The 22,748-nt window shown below is 38.9% G+C and overlaps 2 protein-coding genes, 1 long non-coding RNA gene and 1 pseudogene across 4 annotated transcripts; 1 reads left to right on the top strand and 3 right to left on the bottom strand.

Annotated features, from left to right (window-relative positions):
* Positions 1 to 1,582: 1,582 nt before the first annotated feature.
* LOC144630084 (uncharacterized) lies at positions 1,583 to 3,975 on the top strand. The gene is made up of 3 exons (XM_078488364.1): positions 1,583 to 1,628; positions 1,884 to 1,928; positions 3,367 to 3,975. The coding sequence occupies exons 2-3, from the start codon at positions 1,923 to 1,925 to the stop codon at positions 3,766 to 3,768; spliced, it is 408 nt and encodes a 135-aa protein (XP_078344490.1). The 5' UTR covers positions 1,583 to 1,628; positions 1,884 to 1,922; the 3' UTR covers positions 3,769 to 3,975.
* Positions 2,039 to 2,287, bottom strand: LOC144630085 (uncharacterized). Its single transcript, XR_013566451.1, has 2 exons — positions 2,162 to 2,287; positions 2,039 to 2,097 (listed from the first exon to the last, which is right to left on the bottom strand). It is a non-coding gene; the product is annotated as an uncharacterized LOC144630085 (long non-coding RNA).
* A 4,573-nt stretch (positions 3,976 to 8,548) lies between the features above and the next one.
* Positions 8,549 to 12,199, bottom strand: LOC144630983 (uncharacterized). The gene is made up of 4 exons (XM_078489335.1): positions 12,181 to 12,199; positions 11,705 to 11,841; positions 10,304 to 11,464; positions 8,549 to 9,601 (listed from the first exon to the last, which is right to left on the bottom strand). Exons 3-4 carry the CDS (start codon positions 11,435 to 11,437, stop codon positions 8,579 to 8,581), a joined length of 2,157 nt encoding a protein of 718 aa, XP_078345461.1. The 5' UTR covers positions 11,438 to 11,464; positions 11,705 to 11,841; positions 12,181 to 12,199; the 3' UTR covers positions 8,549 to 8,578.
* A 4,870-nt stretch (positions 12,200 to 17,069) lies between these two features.
* On the bottom strand, positions 17,070 to 21,290 carry LOC144630276 (uncharacterized; annotated as a pseudogene). Its single transcript, XR_013566495.1, has 4 exons — positions 20,978 to 21,290; positions 20,176 to 20,313; positions 19,205 to 19,288; positions 17,070 to 17,894 (listed from the first exon to the last, which is right to left on the bottom strand). The product of XR_013566495.1 is annotated as an uncharacterized LOC144630276 (transcript).
* Between the last annotated feature and the right edge of the window lie 1,458 nt (positions 21,291 to 22,748).

Genomic DNA, 22,748 nt, shown 5'->3' with positions numbered 1-22,748 from the left:
TAAAGTTCCACGAACGCTAAATTTCTTCTCGTGTATTTGTTTTTGCTTAAAAACATATTTGAAGGGATTAAATCGTTCGTTAACGAATATTATACATAAAATACATAAAGCGTAACCTGTCTGCAGCTGTCTGCACTATTACGGGGATTCTGCTGCATTCTTGGCCAAAACGGTGCTCAAAATATAACTAAGAATCTTCGCTTATGCATGAAATGTGCCTACTGAGAACAACAAGATAAACATTTTAAGTGAACCGTTGAAGCCGGAGATAGCAAACTGTTATTAGTATTTGATGATTTTTCCAGGGCCATTGACATAATCTGAAAAGACTGCCCGACATTTTAAGGTGGCTCGAACTTATTAATTTTATCGTTAAATTTTTGAGACGCATTTTTTAGCAGAAAAAATTTCACCGATTTTCTTTTCATTTCTAAATGAAAGATTGTTCGAATTTAAAGAAAATGTCGTTTATTTTTAGTCAGAGAAAAATATTTTAAGATAAGAGTATATAGTGCATGGGGTTTTTAAATTATGAACATTAATTGTGAAAATTGGCTTTTGGAAATATGCTCCTATAAATCTCAATAAAGTTTACTCTTACTAAAAAATAAAAATAGATTTAACGCACTAGTAAAGAAACTTTTAACAGAACTAGACAGTGCATCTGTGTTGGTCAGACGACATTTTCGTTAAAAAGATCTGAAGAACGCTTTCTCTCTTTATTAAACAATGTTCCACTTGATTCCAAGTGGATAAAAAATATAACAATTAAAAGTTTCTGGTCTGAGCAATATACGGTGTAGGTTCAGATTTAGAAAGCAGGCCTTGTTTTTAATAATCAGAATAATGTCTTCCTTAAAAGGATTAATTGATGTTAAAATTCAGAATCACTGTGTTCCTTAGTTGACAAGCAGAAGTTATGACAGTTTAATTCATTGCTCAAGTTTTGATAATACTTCTAATTTTATACGGTGTTGGTTCAGGTTAAGGAACACGCTTTGTCTCTAAAACCTTCGTTAAAAGGATAAATTGAGGTTTATATACACAGGCACGGTGTTCCCATAGTTGAAAAACAGAAGTTTTGACAGTTTAATTTAATGCTCATGTTTTGAAAATACTGCTTATTTTAAAACAAAGTAAGAGGCCAAGTTCTTTTTTCTTATTTTTTTTCTCCAATTTAATATACTGAGTATATTTATGTTATGTTTTTTTTTTTAAAGAAAAATTTACTTATTCTCAATAAATTTTGAACCAAAACATGCATCTCTTTCTGAATTAGGGGTATTTAATTAAGAAAAACATATGAATACTATCCATTAAATCGAAAATCTTAACTTTCGCTTTTGTTTATTCTGGCAGAATCACACTCAGACGTAATTATATCCTAGTCAATTATGGCGAGAAAACAAAACGTGGCAAACAAATTGAAAAACAAACACGATTGGGGCATAACAGTGACGGTGTTTCAACGAAAAGTTCATTCGCCCTTTGAACAGCGACAAGTAAGTATTGGATGATTTGCTGATGTGAGCTTGTAGTTGTGTTTCTAACATTTTTATTCTATTCCTTTCCTTTCGTTTAGGTTTCTGCTTTCAATCTTTCGACACAGGCGCTGAGATCTTTGATAGGTAAGTTTTTTTTTAATTACGATGGTACGAGTAAAATGGTACGAGTAAGCATTTTTTACATTAAACGAGCTTTTTAACAAGATAAACACACACAAATATTTCTTTTTTAAGCGCAGTTTTAATTGGCTTGGAAACCTTATAGAACAGAATTAAGGGTACTTTTTATCAGTTCTTAATGAGTGGGCCTTTTTTGGAGAAAATTCTGTTGCAATTTTTTGAGCACGAATCGTTAACTGGACTGTTTTTATCTTGCAGGTGTTTTGCTGAGAACAATTTGCAGTCGGTGAAGACAAAATGAAGGTAGGTATTTTGAACCTCGCTCATGGGTTTGTACTCTAGCCGAGAAGCCCCTTTTGTTATTGCCTAAGCAAAAAATCAAGACTTCAACTATTAAGCTGAGGGACTATATATTATAACTTTTAGGGAATCTTCAATAAGGAAATTAGAATATTCTTCAGTCAAACTGTTGCTGCCCTACGTGCCAGTGGGCACAATGGGCAGTGAAATGAAAATGAAAATCAGTCAAACTGCACTAAAAGATCCAAGATCACAGCAAGTCGAAGCTGTTGTTAATTTATCAGGGTCATTCAAATTGATAATTTTGGTGAATGTTTACTCGTAAATCCTGTAATTCCATCAGTTATTACATGGGAAATATAGTGGTTTCTGATTTGGAAGAAGTGAAAATGTCGTTTTGGTGACGGGGAAAATTCCCCAGCCACAATTTTCGGGAAAGCAAAAAACAACAGCCCAACAAATTTCAGTGATAGTGCTTTCTTCCTTATAAGTTTCTGCCATTGCAATTTTTCGCAAAAAATATCGGAACAGATTAATTTAGTTAACTTTAATTTTTTATTTTCTTTTAGCATCAAGAGCCTTAAAAAGGCCGTAAAATGTCAAAAAAAAAAAAAACAGAAAACGCCTTTTCAATATTTTTTCTTAAATCCCCTTGTGGGTGTTTCTTTTAATTGTTTCAAAATGGATATGATCGTTTTGTAGCCCCTTGTTATGCACTGCAACTGCAGTTTTAATTTTTTTCTCTGTATCTGTTGCATCATACAAACTATATACATACAATAATTTTTCAGTTAAATAGCTCTACAATTTCCGTGATCAAAGCAATTCGAAACTGTTGTTAAGTCAGGAGCACCTGATGGAACATTTAATTCTGGTGAATATCAAAAGTCTCATTCAAATCCTTACAAATTTTGACGCCGGCATTTTGACCGAGTGGTAGTAACGTGAGCCTGGCCCCTCTGTGTTGTTTCTCATCTTGTATGTAAGTAAGTAAAGTCTTTATTTAACGAGGGTAGCACTAAAATAGCATAAAAACACTAACAAACCAGTGGCCCTCAATAATTATTTACAATAAAAAATAAAAATACACAGAACAATACGAATATTAAAACTATGGATAAACTATGAAATATTACAAATAAAAATGCAAGAAATACGAGATAAAATATTAAAAAGGTAAAAAGAGTAAAAGTGTAACTAAATTACAGAATAAAATGATTTAAAAACTGCTGTTCTTTAAAAATTCTCTTCCAAAGAGAGTTCCTAAAAGCTTTAATCGTTGACAATTTTCGCATAGATATGTTTAGGCTGTTCCATTCTTTAAAAGCAGTCACGGTAAAAGTTCTGCCAAATTCAGTAAATCGTTTTATAACTGGATGAACAATATTAAAGTTGGCATACCTTGTATTTATCTTTTTCTATTTCTCTTTTTTCCTTTTAGCCCGCAGTTATTGTTAGCCTCCTGGTGATGTTTGCCATTCTGACTTTTGGCAAACCTGCAAATGAGGAAAAACATGAGGCAGGGGCCAAAACTGTGACCTTCTACCATAAGGACCTCCAAAGTGACTCGCCGATTCAGAAACGCGGGTGCACCTACCGTGTTTTCTGTGGCTATCTCCTCCGCTGTTGCACCAGCCGTAAACGTTCTGCGGACGAAAATAAGTCAGAGACCAAGACATTTTACAACGCAAATGACGACGCAGACGAGAACGAACAAGTGGCTGGGGCCAAGGAAGTGACGACCTTCTATAAGAATAACCTCCAAAGTGACGCGCCGAAAGATCAGGCCAAGCGGGGTTGCATCTACACAGTCTTCTGTGGCTATCTCCTCCGCTGTTGCTAAGGAAAACGTTAGAAGTCAACAACCAAGAACCAGGAAAACCAAAAGCGTTAAGATTTAAAGGATAAGTTAAAGAACGTGTAGCAGTAATGGTCAACTAAATAAGCCAGTTGGATATTTTTCCAACATTCTGGATAAGATAAAAGAAGTGTTAGAAATGCAGTGTTGTAAATTTAAAAGAACGTATTAAAAAAGAACAAACTAAATGTACAGGTGTGTATTACTTGTCAAGTAATAGGCTGTGTATTAGTTTTGTTATAGCTAACATGGTGTTCGTCTCCCTCCCCTCCTGTCGTCCTCCCCTCCTCCCCTCCCCGCTTGGGATTCTAGTGGCACGTATGTGAACGAGATTATAGCTTTGTTCATTAACCACAGTAACTATAACGATGATTTACGAGTTTTATTCAATCAATAGTACGTTACATGACACTTATTTCCGCCTCTGTCTGGATCTACACCAGATCAATTAAAAACAATAAAATGCACAAATAAGACTACTTATCGTATGACTCGTACGGAGCCCCGCGCAATTTCCTTGGAAAACTATTGGAAAAAAATACCGTATGAGGGCCATGACTGATACCTCTCGATCTGACAGAGCCGGAAAAAGCCATACGGCCCTACTAGAAAAGAGTACGGCCCCACTACTGCCGCGAGATGCCGGGATTGGAACCATTTGATTTCCCACATTTAAATTCAAAATGATAGTAAAGATTATTATAAAAGCAAAGAGTGTCTAACATGTTTATACTTTACTATAAACGAATGTAGTTTGCAAGCGGTGAAATTTAAAACAGAACAGGTTTCAACTCGGCAAATGGTGAAGATATGCATCAATTTATTTGCAACGACAATAAAATAGAAAAAAAGGCATCCAAAAAACTGCATACTTGAACAAAGACGTATCCTGGTTTTAAAAAAAACTGTAGTCATGACAAATATTGAAAAAAAAAAATAGAAATGCCAAGCAAACTTTAATTTTTCTTTCCCGCTGTGTAATTTTTAAATCGCAACAAAGAAAATGCGAGTACATGTTTGAGACTAAACTGATCATGACGACACCGCGGCAGAACGTCTATGCATGCGCTGAATTTAGCACTTCCGGTCATCTTTCCAGTCACTCAACCGGCTTCACTCGTTGACACTCCTCACGCTTTCGGTTTAAGGTCAGTCATGGCCCACGTTTGGTTATTTTGCTTCGTGAATTGCGGTGTTTTAATCTGCTGTCATCGATTACAAGCTAAATACGACCGAAACAATACTCGATAGATTTAGAAAAGGTAAGTCGTAGTAAGGCTTTGATTCTGAATATGAGCAGCAAATGAGCTTTTATAAGCTTAAGTTTATTTTCTCATAAGGCGAGAAGGCGGAGGTGTTCGCTTTTTTTAGCTTTAATTATTTTCAGTTCATTATTATTATTATTATTATTATTATTATTATTATTATTATTATTATTATTATTATTATTATTACAAGTGAAACCGGTAAAAACAATATATAATTATATATCCCATAGAAAACAGGTAAATGTGAAAATAGATTAGTGTGTATCAATCAGATCAATCTGCAGCTTACTTTCATAAGCAAATGCCCACAATGTGCGGTTCCAGAAAATATCCATACCCACCCCAAGGATGGTCATTGGAAATTCCGAGGGGGATGAGGGTCTCAATAGTACAAACTTTTTAAAGAAAGTATGAAGCAAAACTAGAAATCCCAGGGGGTGGGAGGGTCCAAACCGAAGAACCATCCTTGGGGAACCAGAAACGACTGTGCCGGCTTTTGCTTATGGCAGCGTTCACTGAGTCTTTCTTCGTAGTGCAGCAGTGCGTTTTCCCGGTGTTACTTGAATTGGGCATCTTAAATTCTCGACGCTCTCGGTCAACAGAAGTGGTCTTTTGCTTGTCTTTTAGGAATGTTAACGATTTGTAAAGTAAAGCCACAGGCTACCCAGCTGTACGTAAAGGTTGCTAATCAATTAAAAAATATATATTATACACAAAAGCAAAAACTTCGTGAGCATTTTGAGCACAGTAAAAGTTGCTTCATTGATCGACTTCATTAAACGGTAATTGAAAATATAGTTATATAGTAAGCGAATGTATAGGTATATGTGTATTTAGTATATTTATTTTTTTTGACGTTCTTATTGAAATTATGTTAAACTTTACAGGCAAATTCCATCGTCCATGCGACATTATTCAGCTCTAAGAAACTGCGGTATAAAACATACCATCCTACATTGTACGTGCATTTAGTATAGATCCACAATGAAACATCTTTATTGTTTGGTTTATACCACATGGTCAGCAAGCTGTACAATTCAAGTGGAAAACAGATGTGGCAAATGTCTAAGCCTCTACTTACAGGCACTACCCTTTACAATTTCCTTAAACCAACCAGCTACTTCTCCAAAAAGCTAGCCAATTGTATTCAGATGACAATATGACATGTGTCTTACTCCCTACTAAGAGCCACACCCCTTTACAATCCCCTTAGCCAACACACCTATACAGTTCAATGACAAAAAATGACAATTTGACAGGTGTCTTACTCTCTACTTAGAGCCACGTCCTTTACAAACTACCCTTTGGCGAACAAGCTATACAATTCAAGTGATAGCAGATGACTTTTTGCAGGTGTCTTACTCTCTACTAAAACCCACACCCCTTTACAAACTACCCTTTGGCGAACAAGCTATACAATTCATGTGATGCAGGTGTCTTACTCTCAACTAAGAGCCACACCCCTTCTACCCTCTGGCAAACATGATATACAATTGAATGAAAACAGAAGACAATTTGACAGGTGTCTTAGTCTCTACTTAGAGCCACACCCCTTTACAAACTACCCTTAGCGAACAAGCTATAACAATTCAAGTGAAAGCAGATGACAATTTGACAGGTGCCTTACTCTCTACTTAGAGCCACACCCCTTCTACCCTTTAGCGAACAAGCTATAATTTAAGTGATAGTAGATGACAATTTGGCAGGTGTCTTACTCTCTAATTAGAGACATGATCTTTTACAAACTACCCTTAGTGGACAAGCTATACAATTCAAGTGATAACAGATGACAATTTGACAGGTGTCTTAATCTCTACTCAGAGCCACCCCCATTTACAATCTCCTCTTAGTCAACAATCTATACACCCTTTCACAATCTCACCCGGCCTAAGCCAACAAACTATACACTTAACAATCTCAGAAAACAGACCTCAACATGACTGCTGTCTTATTTGCTACAACAGCTGCACCCCTTTACAATCTCCTCTAAGGAGAAAAGAAATTCCGCTTTGCGGGTTGCGATGAATCCGTCCGTGGAAACGCCAAAGAACTCGCAAACAGTCTTGAGCATAGCTATACTCAATGCTTTCATTCTCCCCTTCTTGTGCATGTCACACAGGTTTAAGTTGTCATAAACAATGGGGTGTCGTAACTGCACGTCATCCAGTACAACCTGGCGGGCATCGCAAAACTCTTGCTCTACTTCCACAGCTCTAATATCTTCGTCGGAAGTTGCCACAGCGTTGCGCAACTTAGCTGCCGTTCTTGAAAAGAACGACCGTATCTGCTGTGCAGTTAGGAATTCGTCTTTGGAGAACAACCTCGACCCGTCTGCTTTCTTTGCAAATCGCATATCTTTAGAAACTTGCTCAGGGTTTTGTTTGTGACCAGTTTCCTGCCCAAGGTTGAACTTGTCTTCTAAGTACTTCCTTTGAGTTTCACTAAATCGTTTGGGCTTTTTGGCTGTTTTCAAGGGTAAGCCTGCTCCCTCCGTCGCCTCAACTTCAGTTGTTTTTAGTGCTTTTGCGGAACTGACATCTTCTTGAAGGAGTATGTGGTATGACTTCTTTGCTTTGTCAAGCAATGTCTCTTTTTCTGGCAACATCTTGCATTTGCCAAAGGACATATGCTTCTCCAGACTTGAATACCTCTGATAAACCTTTACACAACCCTCATTTGGGCAGGAAAACAGGACGCTGGAATCTTCCACCGCACCACTGTCGTTTTCTTGTTCTTCAAACGTTTCATCAAGGCATGGCTTCTTTGAATTTTCTTGGGAAGCGCGGACGAAGCCACCAGGAGAGAACTGGCAGTCAAATCGGCAACTCTTCAGAATGTCAGGAACTATAAAAAAGGAATGTCATGGTTAAGTATTAAAATAAACTAAATCCCGCATAATTTTATACCCTAAGCTTAAAGTGTCTATAACACGAAATCTTTTCTTGGCTTTTTTCTTTCGTTGATATGTTTCGATAAAGGATTCATAGTTAAAATTTGTCCATAAAAAAAATTGCGTCATTTTTTGCCGCCGAAATGTCGCACTCTCAGCCATCTTGAAAATTCATCAAACAAGTAGACGTCACAAAGCTGACGTGACGAACCTTTTGGCCGCGCCGCTATGACAATAGGTACGTCACGTCACTTTTGTGACGTCTACTTGTTTGATGAATTTTTAAGATGGCTGAGAGTGCGACATTTCGGAGGCAAAAAATGACGGAAAATTTTTTGGGACAAATTTTAACTATCAATCCTATATTTAAGCATATCAACGAAAGAAAAAAGCCAATAAAGATTTCGTGTCATAAACACTTTAACAGAGTGAATCAAGAATGAAAAGATACATACAAAAAAGACCCAGGGACTAGGATAACCTTTTACCACAAATAAAGCACACTGGTTTCTTGATTTCGCTTGTCGGCTCTCTCAGCTGCCTTAGTTTTGTGATAACTAGACGTATTTGATGTCTTGCAACAAACTTACTGGGTGTAATACGCGAAGTTGATCGTTAGTTGCGCACTGTTTATTGTTTATTTCTTTCTGTTTTCATTTTTCTTACCTTCAACTTTTGATTTGCAGATTTGCTTTCCTTCACCGACGTCAAATGCCTTCCATACTCTGACTGTGTCTCTTGAAAACTCGAAGTTGTTCAGCATGCTTATTCCATCGAGTTTAACTTCAGGTAGTGCGCGAGCAGCTACAGTAGCGTCAACAACGGCAACGCGGACCCCGGGAACTCCTCCATGCGACAAAATGGCCGTTTTTAATTCCTGGGCGTTTTGAACATCATGCCCTTCGTTCACGTACCTGCGTACGTGAGATTTAATCGTCGCTGCCTTCCTATCGCAGGCCCCCTTTCCCCCCTGTGGGTCACTGAAGTCCACTCTGCTAACATCTATCCCCGTATTAGCCCTCATGAGAGGGCATGATGCTATTAAGCCAGAGCTGTGGTAGCATCCAGCGTTATCCTGACGCAGGGAGGCAGTGCCGACTTCGGGATTTTCTTCCTTTAGTGATCTCAAGGTGTGTTCCAAGATACGCACTACATCAGTTGTCTCTTGTGATGCGTTTTCCACGATATGTACAAAACATTGACTTTCAAACCACCCATTCATCTTTCTTGCGACGACACTGATATGCCATGATATGCCTCTCTTTGCATACCAGTCAGATTGGGTCTCTCGGTACTTGAGTGGGAGAAATTTCATTGCCCAATCTAGCGTTATCATGACATTGCTCTCGTCCAAAGCACTTAAACACACTGTTCGTGCTGTGTCTTGTTTAACAGTTCTGAGTTGGTGTGCTTTCCAGGCCTGGATTGCCTGGACGGCCTGACTATGTATGTAAGAGAAGTCTTCCGCCTCCTCGGGCGCAAGCGTTGATTTAGTTAAATATCGTTCGATACAGCAAAGTACTTCACTGATACTCTCACACTTCGAACACTTGAGACTGTGGTCGTGGGAACACAAGGAACTCAGCTCACTGTTCTTGCTGTCGCTAAGGGCATAGCTGCTACAATGGTCTGCAACAGAGCAGCACTCGGATATGTGCACCTGTTAAAACAGAAAGAGTGGCAATTTACATACCTTATTGTTACTTAATTTCGCGGGTCTATAATTTCACAATATTCGCGATTCTCAAACAATCGCGAATTAAAGACCCGTGAAACGTATTTTTAACGTTTTTGATATATTTTTACTAGTTTTAACGTACGTTGTGACTAAATCGCAAAAAGAAAATCCCGCGAAATATTGTCTCGCAAAATCGCAAAATTTAGTACCAATAAGGTAACTTGTATGAATAAAACATCCACTTCCAATTTGGTTGCTTACAATGCACCTGTAGAAAAGAGACTGAGCAAAAACCATAAAGTGACAAAAGCGCTGGCGCTCAAATAAAGGTGGGGGGGGGGGATTGGTAAAGGTGTGGCTTATCTTCGGATTTAAATGTGCGTAACAAATACCTTTTGGTTTAATATTTGAAAAAGAATATGCTAGTAAATCAATCTTAGCCCGTAGGCTCATCTTTGGTAATGCTTATCCTATAATTGGGAAATATTTGGCTTCCGTCTGAATTTCGGAGTAGGGGTTGGGAGTATTTTCGAAATGTTGAGGCAGGTGCAATAATGAATACCAGACATATTCTTTTCCAGCCGTGGTCATCAAAACATTTTTCGTAACGACAAAGTGGGAGCAATAAAGAGAGAAAAGCGCATCACAGAACAAAACAAAATAAAAAATAATAATTTGTGTTACCTTATAGTCAGCCTTCAAATATTCCTTCCCTTCCTTCAGGGATATCTCCCAGCCTTTAGCAGTCTCTCTGTCCAGTCCCCCTTTTTCTTTAAGCTGTTCCACCATTGAACACAGATCTTCAAAACCTTTCGCACCGTCTGCTGCAACGTAATCCAGACCCTGCAAGGATTTCCTGGTAGTAGCCGCACAGGCCGACAAGACTCTTAGCATAGTTGCCGGGCTGAATGGAGTGAAATCTTTTTCCACACAGTAAGTCTGGTATTGCTTTACTAGTCTGCTGGGGATCATCGTCCTGATGACATTTGGTGTTTCTAGTATCTTCCCAGAGGAGAGGCGTAGGTATCGCTGCCCAAACGGGATATCCTGGATGACATGCGGACTCGTTATGTAAGTTAAAAAGTGGTCAAGCTGTTTTCTTTCCACTCTCATTCTCGGACTTTTTGCTCGGGGTACTTCGACTCCACGCCCATACCGAAGAGAATGCTGTCTTGCCATTTTGAACCGGTATTCGGTAAGGCCTGGGATGTAGCTCTGGATGTGTTTGAAAGTTGTGAGGTCCGCCATGATTGACAATATTTGACGTCTTGTTTCCCAGGATGATGCGTTTTTGTAAGACTCTGCCAGAGCAACAAGATATTTTCGCTCCTCAGGCTCGCCAATACCGAGTTCTTTTTCGACTGACCCGGAATTTCTTACGGCCTCCCAGAGGTAGCCTGCATCTCCTGGGGCGATAACATTAAGGCCAGCCACAATTACAGACTTCGCCTTGGATACATGGTTAGCTCTCGTACGTACGGTAGCTTCCTCCCAACGCCGTTTGTATGGCCCGACAGTATCAGTATCACATGAACGTAAGAAATCATTCAGTAGTAAACGTTTCGTGGTCAGGCTGGTTGTTGGTGTGTCGCTGCCGCTAGAGGTTTCGCTGCTTGCCGACTGTGAGTTTGGTTGATATAGGCTAGTCTCCTCTGTTGTCAGTTGGTAAACTAAATCGCCAAGTGTAGAATCAGGCTGAGACAGATTTTCTTCTTCTATCGTCAGGTGACGGATTGAGTCATCAAGTTGAGAGTCGGGCTGGCACGGACTATAGTCTTCTATCTTGAGGTGGTAGATTGAGTCACCAAGTTGTTGCATGACTTCTGAACTAGCTGCATCTGCTCTCTGTGTTTTAAACAGAAAAAAATTATGTTCACTTGGGAATAAAAAGGCAATCCATATGGCTATGCCAGCAAGTAAAATAGCTTGAATGATAACCTTTACTGCGTACAAGTGAAGATGAGTTAGTAGAAAATAACTTGGCCGGTGGATTTAAAAAAAACCCATTGAGTTGCGGCAGCAGCAGCGACCATAGTTAAGATCAGCAATGAGTAACCTCCTCTGTAGCTGATGCATATTACTTACCTTTGCGATATTCTCTGATATGTCCTCTTCAAGTTCTGGGCCACATTGATCTTCGATAGGTGAAATTGCAGATTCTTGGGCAGTGCTTTCTATAGGAGATGACTCCTCCAGCTTTCTTCGACATTGTGTGCATATTCCTAAGGAGTTAAAAAAATGGCTGGATTTCATGTTCTACCTAGCTAGAATGTATAACTAGAAAATCTTTGATTTCTTGTTCTTATTCGTTTTTCTCCGTTTCGTGCTGAGTCAGTGGCCGATCCAGACCTTCAGCTAAGTGGGGCCCCCGATCATCCAGGCCCTGGAATAAGAGGGGGGTCAGCTCTGGAAAATAATCTTTCCAAACCCTTCGGGGCTTAATTTGGTCTCAATATAGTTAAAAAGCAACTCTTTATTTTGTGTATACCACTTATTTCGGTTTAATATGGAGTAACAAAAAGTATCAAACGTGTAAACGTGTTATATGGCTGAAAACTTACGTGAGCCTACAGGAAGCAGTACTTGAGTTAAATGGTGGAGTAGTTTGGCATGAGAAAGAGATATTCCTCTTACTCCTGATACTGACTTCCCATGCGAAGACCATCCACTTGGAGCGGCACAATTTCTTTTATTTGAACGCCATCTGATGCCAAACTTGTCGCGGTGTCTTGGGCAAATTGTGAGTTTGAGATGATCTTCGCCCACATTGAAAATGCCTTTTTAAAAGAAAACAATCAAGGCACTGTGCTTAACAACATTTGACAATATTCTCTTGATAATTGTTTTTACCATTGATGACACGTCACTGCATTCATATGTTGTATCCTTTCACTACAGTCTAAGTAAGCTATTTCTCTTCTTTTGTGAGCTAAGCCAAAAGGAAACTGGGTACTAGAAACATAGTCCACTTTCGTCACGCATTTGTCACGCATTCGTCACGCTTCAATTCCACGTTTAAAAGTCGCTATGCACCTGCCAGGCGCGGTGACCCAACGGTTAGTAGCTCCGAACCGAGCGCTCCAAGTTCGAGCCCTTACCGGGGTCACTGTTGTGTTCTTGGGCAGGACACTTTACTCTCACAGTACCTCTCTCTACCTTGGGTACCGGCGAGTTAATAGAGAGGTTAAGCATGACGTTAACGGCAGACGGCAAACGGCAAAGATAACTTCTGATTTTGAGTTCTTTTCTTCTAATCCGTAAATAAAGCACACAAAAATGGAATAATGTCTCCTACTATTCATTGCAAATACAAATAATTTCACTCCACTGTACACACAACTAAAGAGACACGGCAAAAGTTTCAGTTTTGCCGTTTGCCGTTTGCCGTAAACCTCATGCTTAACCTCTCTAATGATGGGGATAACCCTCTGTTGGACTACCATCCTAGGCTACCCATGCCACGGGAACCAAGATAAGCTCCGGGTGTAATTTATGGTCCACTATTTTTGTATGCAGACCTTACTTAATCTTACATAAAAGTAAAGATCAGTAAAAGTGTTATGCTTATTGTTGGTAATTATTAATTATTACTGTGCCTTCACCTGCTTCGTATTCACTTTATTGTTCTAAATTTTAGTCAGATTCACGAGAATCATACATGTCTTGGGTGCTTGAGAATAAAACTAAGCGGGTAATTATTAGTTACTAACATATCCGTACAACTACAACATACCTGCTCGTGCTAGTAATAGCTTTGGCTCCGAGTCTATAGAAGCGTCTCGAACGTCGTATGCACGTAGATGTCCTTGTATGTCTTTGGTACATTTAGCAATGACGACACTATTCGTATTTGCCGGATTGTCCACACTAGGACCACATTCTCCCCCTGCAATCTGTCCATATTCACACGCGGCCATAAGCAAAAGCCGGCACAGTCGTTTCTGTCAAAATGAACTGCACTGGAGTGACAGCAAGTATAATCGGTAGTTGAAAATTTGCTTCGTGGCCGCGCCACTTCCGGGGTGAATTGGAGTTATCCAGTCTAGCTTTGCACATTCACATCACATCTCAGAACACAGCTGACAGCGTCGAGTATTTGAGATGTCAAAGTAAGATCGGGAAGATGCGCTGCTGCACTACCAAGAAAGCCTCAGTGAACTGTACTTCCTGTTGAATTATGCGGTTTTGCCAAGTTAATCGTTAACATGGACGTTACATTGAAACATGATCGCGTGCGACAAGAAGACGTGAAGAGGCATTTCGCTCCGTATTTTGGTACGAATAATGTGGTTTCTGGACTAGGAAAAATCATAAAGGTAAGAAATATTTCTATATTGCTCAGATTTGGTATTTACTTCGTTGTAGATGCCACATTCTCGTTGAAAGCAGATTCGAAAGTATAATTTGGTAATCAACGTACCGGAACCGCTCAAAGCAGAAGATAAGCTCGCATTTCAAAACTCTCGCGAAAGTTTCGAACAAACTCGCCAACATAGCAAATAAGCAATTCCACCGCAAAAAAACCTGGTTTCCTTTTATTTAAAAGCATGCAACAAAGTGGAAATTACACGTATTTTAACGAAGAAACGTAACATTTGAAGACCTTCCGTTAGTTGTTGTTATTGACACGGAAGGTCGAAAGGTCACTCATGTGACTCGAGTGACCTATTTTCAAAACGCTTTCAAAATTCGTCGTTTCGTTTATCCCAATTTTTTTTTCGTGGAAACTGTAGATGGGAAATTTCTCTTTCTACGGCGTATAGTCTTAAAGGGTAAAGTCGTGTACCAGAGTGATTTTTTGACCCGTGAATTTAGGCAAAATTCGGCTGTTGCTACGACTGTCAAAATGTATAAACTTAAAAATTCCGTTAAAAATTCCAGTTTTTGTTCCACATAATTTGAACACCACTTATAGACAGAGGAAATGAAAGGTTTTAAGTTCCTTGGTAATTTTTTTCTAGGAAGCTTTTAATATATGAATAACAGCTTCCACAAAAGTCGCTATTTCGGCGTTGATTTAGCGTGCCGCCACGGGCAAAATATTATAAATTCTACTAAAAAATCAAAAAAATTCTTAAGGATCCGAAACTTATATTTTTAGAACTAGTTTACCGAGGCCTTTATTCTGGCAAAGTTTGGGAAAATCGGTCTTTGCTATCTTGCATACCTTAGTCGGTCCGTAGAGCAAACCCCTCTTAAGTGCGGAAAGAGCAAATTGAAAGAGCAAATGGTTTGCAGGTGAACGTGAGCGAAACGTTTCTGTTCCTATGCAACAGCGAATGAGGATGCTGTGACACGTCACACAAAACGAGAACAAATGCCATGTGTTTTCTTTTCAAGCCGTGGTGCTTTCCATAAAATCGACTTTTATTGAGTCCTATCAGTTGTCTGGATAACATTTATTTTCTTAATGAATAAGTTTCTATGAATAAATTGAGTGCCATTTTCAGCCTCGTTCTCATGTGAGACCTTTTTTGATCTGTACCAACTGACAGAAACATAGCTATAACTCAAAACGTATACCACAATTTGAAACCACAAACTACCTAGCGTGAAAGAGGAAGTTTTAATCTATTGAAATCCGTCGTCAAACCTTTTCAGTACTCTTGAAGTGCAAATCATCATTTCTGCGCTCCTAGCTCCTTTTTATTTTGAGTAGGGACTTCTGCCTCGCATGCCTAGCTGCCTCGCTTGGCATGCCTCGCTGTCTTGCCTCGCACGCCTCGCTGCCTCGCACATTTGTAAGACTCGCCGCTGAAACAGGCTACCTTCCTGCCCGTTTAAGTCGTCTCTCTTCATTGTCGACCTCAGTATTTACGCTTCTGACGGCATCATGAAGGCGCTGTCAACTATGCACAAAACAGAAGTCCTCTGGAGTCGAAAATGGTCTCTCGTGACTCCTGTGCAAACCATCCCTTGCCACCGAGGATCAGTTCAGGGGCCATCAGAAGATACCAGAAGGCGGCCATTTTTTTAACTGTCCTGCGCTGAGAAATCATTTCAAAGTCAAAGCATTCAAGCAGATTTTTTTCTCTTAGTTTTTCGCTTTCATTCTTCTACGCGCGTCACAAAATTAAGTAAAAAAGACCGCCATTGTTTAACTGTCCTGCGCTGAGAAATCATTTCAAAGTCAAAGCATTCAAGCAGATTTTTTTCTCTTAGTTTTTCGTTTTAATGCTTCTACGCGCGTAACAAAATTAAGTAAAAAAAGGCAGCCATTTTTTTAACTGTCCTGCGGTGAGAAATCATTTCAAAGTCAAAGCATCCAAGCAGATTTTTTCTCTTAGTTTTTCGTTTTAATGCTTCTACGCGTGTCGTTGAATTGAACTTAGATAAACTTAGATAAATTTTTTATCGATGATCGATTGTTAAAAAAGCAAAGATATTTCAAGAGCAGAAAAAAAACCGTGTCTGTTTAAAACGAGGTGCTTGTAAACAACACATTAATTTTACTAAGGTGCAGTTTTAAGCTCATGCCATTTGAACGTCTGCCAATTTTTTTGTATATGTAGCGTGTAGCTTGAGCCGCTTCGAGGGCTGACGAACTTTAAACGGATAGCTTTTGCTGCTCGAGCGGCTAAAAGTTTTCTCTGCATGGAACGGTTGAAGAGCTAGTAAATTTCTTCACACGAACGGCTACACGGCTCGAACGGCTAGTAACTTTCTTCACACGGAACGACTACACGGCTCAAACGGCTAGTAAATTTCTTTACACGGAACGGTCACACGGCTCGAACGGCGAACAATTTTTTTTACACGGAACGCCCACACGGCTCAAACGGCCCTTAATTTATGTTACACGGATAGCTTACACGGCACAAACGGCATCCCTTTCCGTGCACACGGCTACTTAACGGCAAACGCGCGGCTATCCGTGTCAAAACGGCAAGTCCTAGGGAACGTTTTCGCGTGAGAGGTCACAAATGAGCATTACCCAACTCCCCCTTCTTTGTCTTTCGCCTTAAAAAACAGTATTCATTTTCAATTTTCTAGTCAAAAATATTGGCTAAGGTTTAAGAACTTTTGTGGCACACACCTATTCTAATATGACGAGGGTGCCCCCCTTCCACTCTCCCCCCCCCCCCCCCTTTTTGCAATATTTCAGTGATTTCTTTTAACTGTTATCGTTTTTTTTTTATTGATAGTCAAGAACTTCAATTTCCTAATCTCTTCCTTCCAAAGACTTGACGCCGGTTAAGGCCGGGCTGGATAAAACACTCCGTCAGAATTTGTGTATGGTGAGTGAAGTCAGTATTGGAGTAACGAAGTCGGGTTTCTTTAATTTATGTAAACAAACTTTAATTACAAGTCTGACTAGCAAAGCATATTAACCTGCAAATTGCAAAAAAAAAATACGATACACAGGATAAAAGCAAGACCAAAAGTTTAAATAGAAACAAGCAAAAGTTAAAACTACAGTTAATTTAGGGAATCTGCAATTTATTTTTTTATTTACTGTTATAAATCCTTTATGTTTCCAAGATTTTTCATACTGTATCTATACTATAGCACGGAACGAAGCTAATACCTTTACGGAAAACACACTGGAGGTAGAACTACTATAAGATTTCTGCCATTTGAACAGATCCTTAGCTTTAAGAGCCGCCAGCAGAAAGTATCAGGAAATGACAACACATGATACGTTTTGTCGCCTTAGTAAATGTTTTGCGAAACTTGTTAAAACTATTCTTAACTTTAGTGAGGTGCTATTCATCAGTGCCTTTTTACATTTTCTGCTACGATGCAACTATGTTACTAAACAGTATTAATATTAGAAGCGTTTAGCTTGACGTTTTCAGTGTTTTTGTTTAAATGAAACTTTATTTGATTGCATACTCCAAAATGTTCCAGAAAGCCAGAGGCTCGCGTGAGTTGCTTTAAGCATACCACGCATACACGTCAACACATGTTGTGCCACTGCTGTTATCTTCACTGCAGTCAATCCAATCCTGTCCGTACCATATCTGAAATTCCTGGTTGCGTGACACAGTCAACTGATTGGATAGGTGGCGGAAAACGAGCTCTGGAGATGTGTGGTGAATTCCATCAAGACGGTAAAAATGTTTTTTGTAGCAACCGCTGGCTACTTTCAAGTCTGCAGCAGGAGGCAGAACGGCTTCTTTTTTGGCATTTGTGATGATGGTCAATAAACCGTTATTGCCATAGCTTGCTGAGTATCTACAACCCCAGTAGGATGCATTTTCGTTTGGGTTGCATTTGATCAACCCGGATTTGTGGATGAGCTTCATTGTCTTAATACGTCCACTTTTTGAGTCTAATGCTTGCGTGCGCTTTGCGCATGCGCATTAGACTCTTTGTTATATGAAAAAAGCTGTTAGCAATCCCAAGGGAATGGTTCGGGATCGATAATCGTTCGCTGTAATGTAGAAAACAATGATCAGCTGCAAGAACGGACTCCGTATGGACACGCACGATTAGTTTCAATTAAAAACAGCCAATCAGCGACACGTGTTCCCACGCATAATTAAAAGTTCTTTCTCAAGTCACGATTATTCAACACTTGAACAGGACGTAATAATTTTCCAGTTAAGACATTTGTAAGCTTTTTGTGAAAATAAATTTTCGTTTTCAGTTCAGTTAAGCACTTGTGTTTTCGTCTTGCTTAAAAAGCAAGACGTCTTTGAGAAAAAATATTTCGACGGCGACTCGCGTTTATTTACACAATGCGACCAAATATTTATTTTGTTTTAAAAAATAGAAAACTTTACCTCGTATTTTGTATTTAAGTCATTCGAATTTTGACCATTTTTTTCTTTACAGTGCAAACAAAAACCTTCAAAAATAAAAGATGTACATGGATAAATGTAAATCAAGTTACGCGACTAAATCAAAATGCGTTTGTTTGGCCGCTTTGCAGTATTACACTGTCCCGGCCTTTGCCATACACTGAAATCGAATTTCATGCTTTTACGACTCTCAGAGATCTTAAGTTCTTCTTACAGCTAGAAAAATCATAAAATGGTTACATTGATATGGAAGTGATGATTCGCGAAATTTGTACATCATGATAAACAGTCTTCGCTCCTGTGTATGGTAGCTTGATATTAATTGCCTAGTTTCCAGCGTTCAAAAGGTCATCATTATATTGACGTGAGCATTTACACCTGTTTTTAGGAAAATCTGTCACTAAGTGCTTACAGTACAATGGAGTAACAGTCACTATTTCAAGTGCTTTTATTGCAAAATCTGTTTCAAGAGTCATCATCAAAATGGTGAAAAATCTGAAAGAAAACGATGTGAAGTTCTTCAACCCTTGTTGTAATGAACATGCTTTTTGTAAATCGTCACGCAATCTTGTCCAAATGTTTAATCGTTTCTGCTTTTACGGACAATACGGAAGAAGTAACATCAACTCCTGTTCATACTTTAAATTTTGTGAAGCATATAACATTTATGACTGTTTCGTTTTCATCCATAATCATCCACGATGCCCCTAGCTTGCTATAAGCATTTTAAATTAAACTCCCGAACACAAACCTCTAACCAATTTTAACCGGCTTACGAAAACCGCGCAATCTGTATCACTATGCCATACGGCATTAGACTCATGTCACCCTTGGTGACCTATTTTTGTGATGTTGAAGGCACCATACTCGTCATCTCGTGCTCCAAAGCAGACAGGTTCTGTGTTTATCTTCTGCCTGTTTCCTAAAATTTTATATAAAAAAATAATTTAAATAACACAATTAGAAACTAAAAAGCTAAATTGTTAGCTCTAAATCAGTAATATGTAAAAGAAAGAGGGAGTCAAAGGGCGCCTGTTTGCAGACAAGCCGAGTAGAAGATACATAATTAGATACCTAGTAAACACTGCCGGGTTATACAATTACAAAGTAGTACCAATAGACATTATCGCAGATATCAAAAGTTTATACATGCTGTAAACACATCAGGTTTCGCGTATGCGCAACGGTGACTACAGGACACGAAACTAAATCGTGCACGCGAGTACTTGTGCTTGCTACAATAAAACAATTGTCTTGAGCTACGCAAAGGTCTTGTGGAATATCTCGAGAATTGCAAGTTTAAAATGATTGGAGCATAACACTGGGTAAAATGCGTTCATTGTGATTTATAAGTTCTCTTGTTGTTTTTTTTTTTTTTTTTTCTAATCTTGTGCATAAGCTCCTAGAGTAAGTTCCCGAGAAAGGGAAAACTTCCTTTGTACACTAAGGTTACGTTTATATAGTTTTTTTTGGAAACTTTAGAAACACGTGCAGGATAATAACTTTATACTAAAGGAATGTTCAAATTGTCGTTCCCTGGGCCCCCAATTCTTCTTGTCTGCGCTAACAATCGATCCCTGGTGCAGACCAAAAGGATCGTGGCTCTGGGAACGAGAATGAAGACTGCCCAGGCGTAGACTACGAATCGTCGCTGTGAGGTTTCTTACAGTAGTTCCTCCAGGGAAGCTACTCTGATGATGATGATGAATTTGATGACGATGATGATGATGATGATGATGATGATGTTAATTGATTATGGAGGCGATAAATGGTTATAAAATACTCTATCAGTTAATTAAAAGGTCATACCTTCACAGCGAGCAAGGATTGTCTGACCATTCCCATCAGAGTATATCCAGTAATCCCCGTTAACCATCTCATTTCCTTCACTGGCCTTGATCTCACTGCAAGATTCGGCAGGAAGCTCCGGAATAGAACCGATAGGGACTGCGAGATAAAGGAATGAACTTCTTAAAAATCGATTGTTTTGCAAGATCATGGTGGAATAATTGCGATTAAAGTGATGTGATTATTTATACTTTAACCGGGCTCCAATTCTCGACCGTTACTTTGTTATAGCAAATCTATCGCGATCTTAAATAGTGAGACGCGTTAAATTTTGCCTCAAGTAATTTTACAAGCATAAATATAAAACTTGCCAATCTTAATCTTGCTGCTTTGCATTCATGTAACCTTACACTAAAATTTTATCTGAGAAATAAACTTCAGTTTCTCTGTTTTTAAGCTTCGATAACGTTAATAGTCTTCATACTGCTCAGTCGAATGGCTATGAGAACTCTCGACTGTAGCTTAATCACTCTCCACACTGCATCGGTCTACGTTATCATTCTTATAGAAACAGAGGCTTTGTTCCTCAAGCAAAAACACAACCGATGATCTATTGTATGTTGCTGGGACGATGTGGGAACGGTATTCTTTTCTATTTTTTAGATGTATGGATTTCGTTAGAATGTTTGTGCCAGCGAGGTCTGTAACATACTAGGCTCGAGGCGAAATTAGATAAAAACATCAACTAGCATAAGAAGCTGTGGCCTTAAAAATGACTGCGTTGCCGCGTTGGAAATAAGAAACAAACAAGAAAAAAAATCACCTCTGTTGTTTGCCCGTTTCATGTAGTACTTTGTCCGATCCGGCATAAAATCTTCCGGTCTTGCTTCCTTAGTTCTATTATTGAGTTCGCAGACTTTTTGACCAATATGGAAGTTAAAACTTTGGCACGTCACTTCTTCTTAACACCATAAAAAACACTCGTGAGGCCATCCGACCTTGTACGTTTTGAATGTGTGACCTCTGAGGTACATTTGCCCGATGGAGTTTTCCTCCTGGTCACATTGGACAGCAGCTTCAAATATACCAATCCGGGACATCAAGAAAGCAACTGAGAGCCAGAACTTTCGATTCATATTGGATTGACTGTCAAATAAACGGATTGCATAACAACAGTAAAACATTCTTACTGTACACAATTGCCCTGACACGGGAAGCTAAGTTATGGGAGGATACCCGCGACTGCCAGGACAATTGGCGTGTAGAATGTAGGTTACAGCAGTAATTGACCGCCACCAGGGGAGGTGGGAGAGGCGAAACGTTTAACGTCACTTCACCAAACTCCGTTGAACTGGCCAATAGGTGACTGAAACTGTGATATTTGAAGCGAAGCTCGCAATGCATCACGCCGGAATTTAACGGACTTTCCCGCGTGACGGGCTAATTATGTATGCAGTGAGAATAGTATTTACTATTATTGTTGAGAGCCAGAACTTTGGATTCATATTGGATTGTGTATTACAAGCTGAATTAAAAGAACTCCCCGGGAAGCAGCAGAAAATGGAAATCATAAAACAAACATAAATTCTACCAAAAATGTCTACTCCGCTATGTCAAAAAACGTATTTTAACCCCCAACTGCTGAAAGCAAAATTTTATGGTACGGTTTTAACCGAACAAACTTAAACAAAGTTTATGAATTACCCTTCCAGACAAAAAATGACATAAAGATATCAATGTTTCAATATAAACTTATTCATTAATATCCTTCCAACAAAAGTTAGCCTTTTTAAAGCCAAAATATCAGATAGTGATTTATGCCCTCAATGTCTCACTGACAGACACTCTTTAGATCACATGTTCTTATACTGCTCTTCAACTTTATCTTTTTGGAATTTATTTCAAAACTGGTGGTCCAGCAAAACGAAAGAAAAGATCACATTATCAAACAGTATGATTTTATATGAATTTCTTGACAAAAAGACGCACTCGCACTCTTTAAACTACACGCTTCTCATTGCGAAATACTCTATATTCTGTAAATGCATACACGATGAAAAACTATGCTTCGAAAGTTTTCTGTCACTCTTAAAAGAAAGACTTAATATACAAAGAGAAATCGCGATCCAAAATAACAAACTGCCTGAATTCAAAGAAATATATAAAAATCTGTTGTAGTTTTTTTTCCCTTTTTTTTCCTCATAAATACAAGTACGTTATCTTTTTCTCAATACTACTATTTCTACTTTTTCTTTGTATCCGTGCATGATTAAGTTTAACGATAAATGTATGCACTGTATGTAAAACAAATTGTAACGCATGTAAATACTTTTATAACTTCTTCTTATTTTTTTTCTTTATTCCTGTTAGTTTTTTATTGTTTCCTTGTACTGTAAGCCCTAACACCTTCCGAGGGACACAGTAATGGCCGCCGTGATGTCAGAGAAACCATCTGGAACTCGATAATGTTAACAACAGCGGCTATCCTTGGCTTAAGAGCTAATACACTTTCACATAAACATTGATTATTATATCTGAAATGCTCAATCTGCACAAAATGGAAAGGAAATGCCTATTTTCAAACAAAGCAGCTT

Source organism: Oculina patagonica, chromosome 11 (genome assembly GCF_052425735.1).
Source record: "Oculina patagonica isolate OP01 chromosome 11, crgOcupat, whole genome shotgun sequence".
Lineage (NCBI taxonomy): Eukaryota > Metazoa > Cnidaria > Anthozoa > Scleractinia > Oculinidae > Oculina > Oculina patagonica.
The sequence above is the reverse complement of the archived record's forward strand: the minus strand, read 5'-3'. Positions and strand labels throughout refer to the sequence as shown.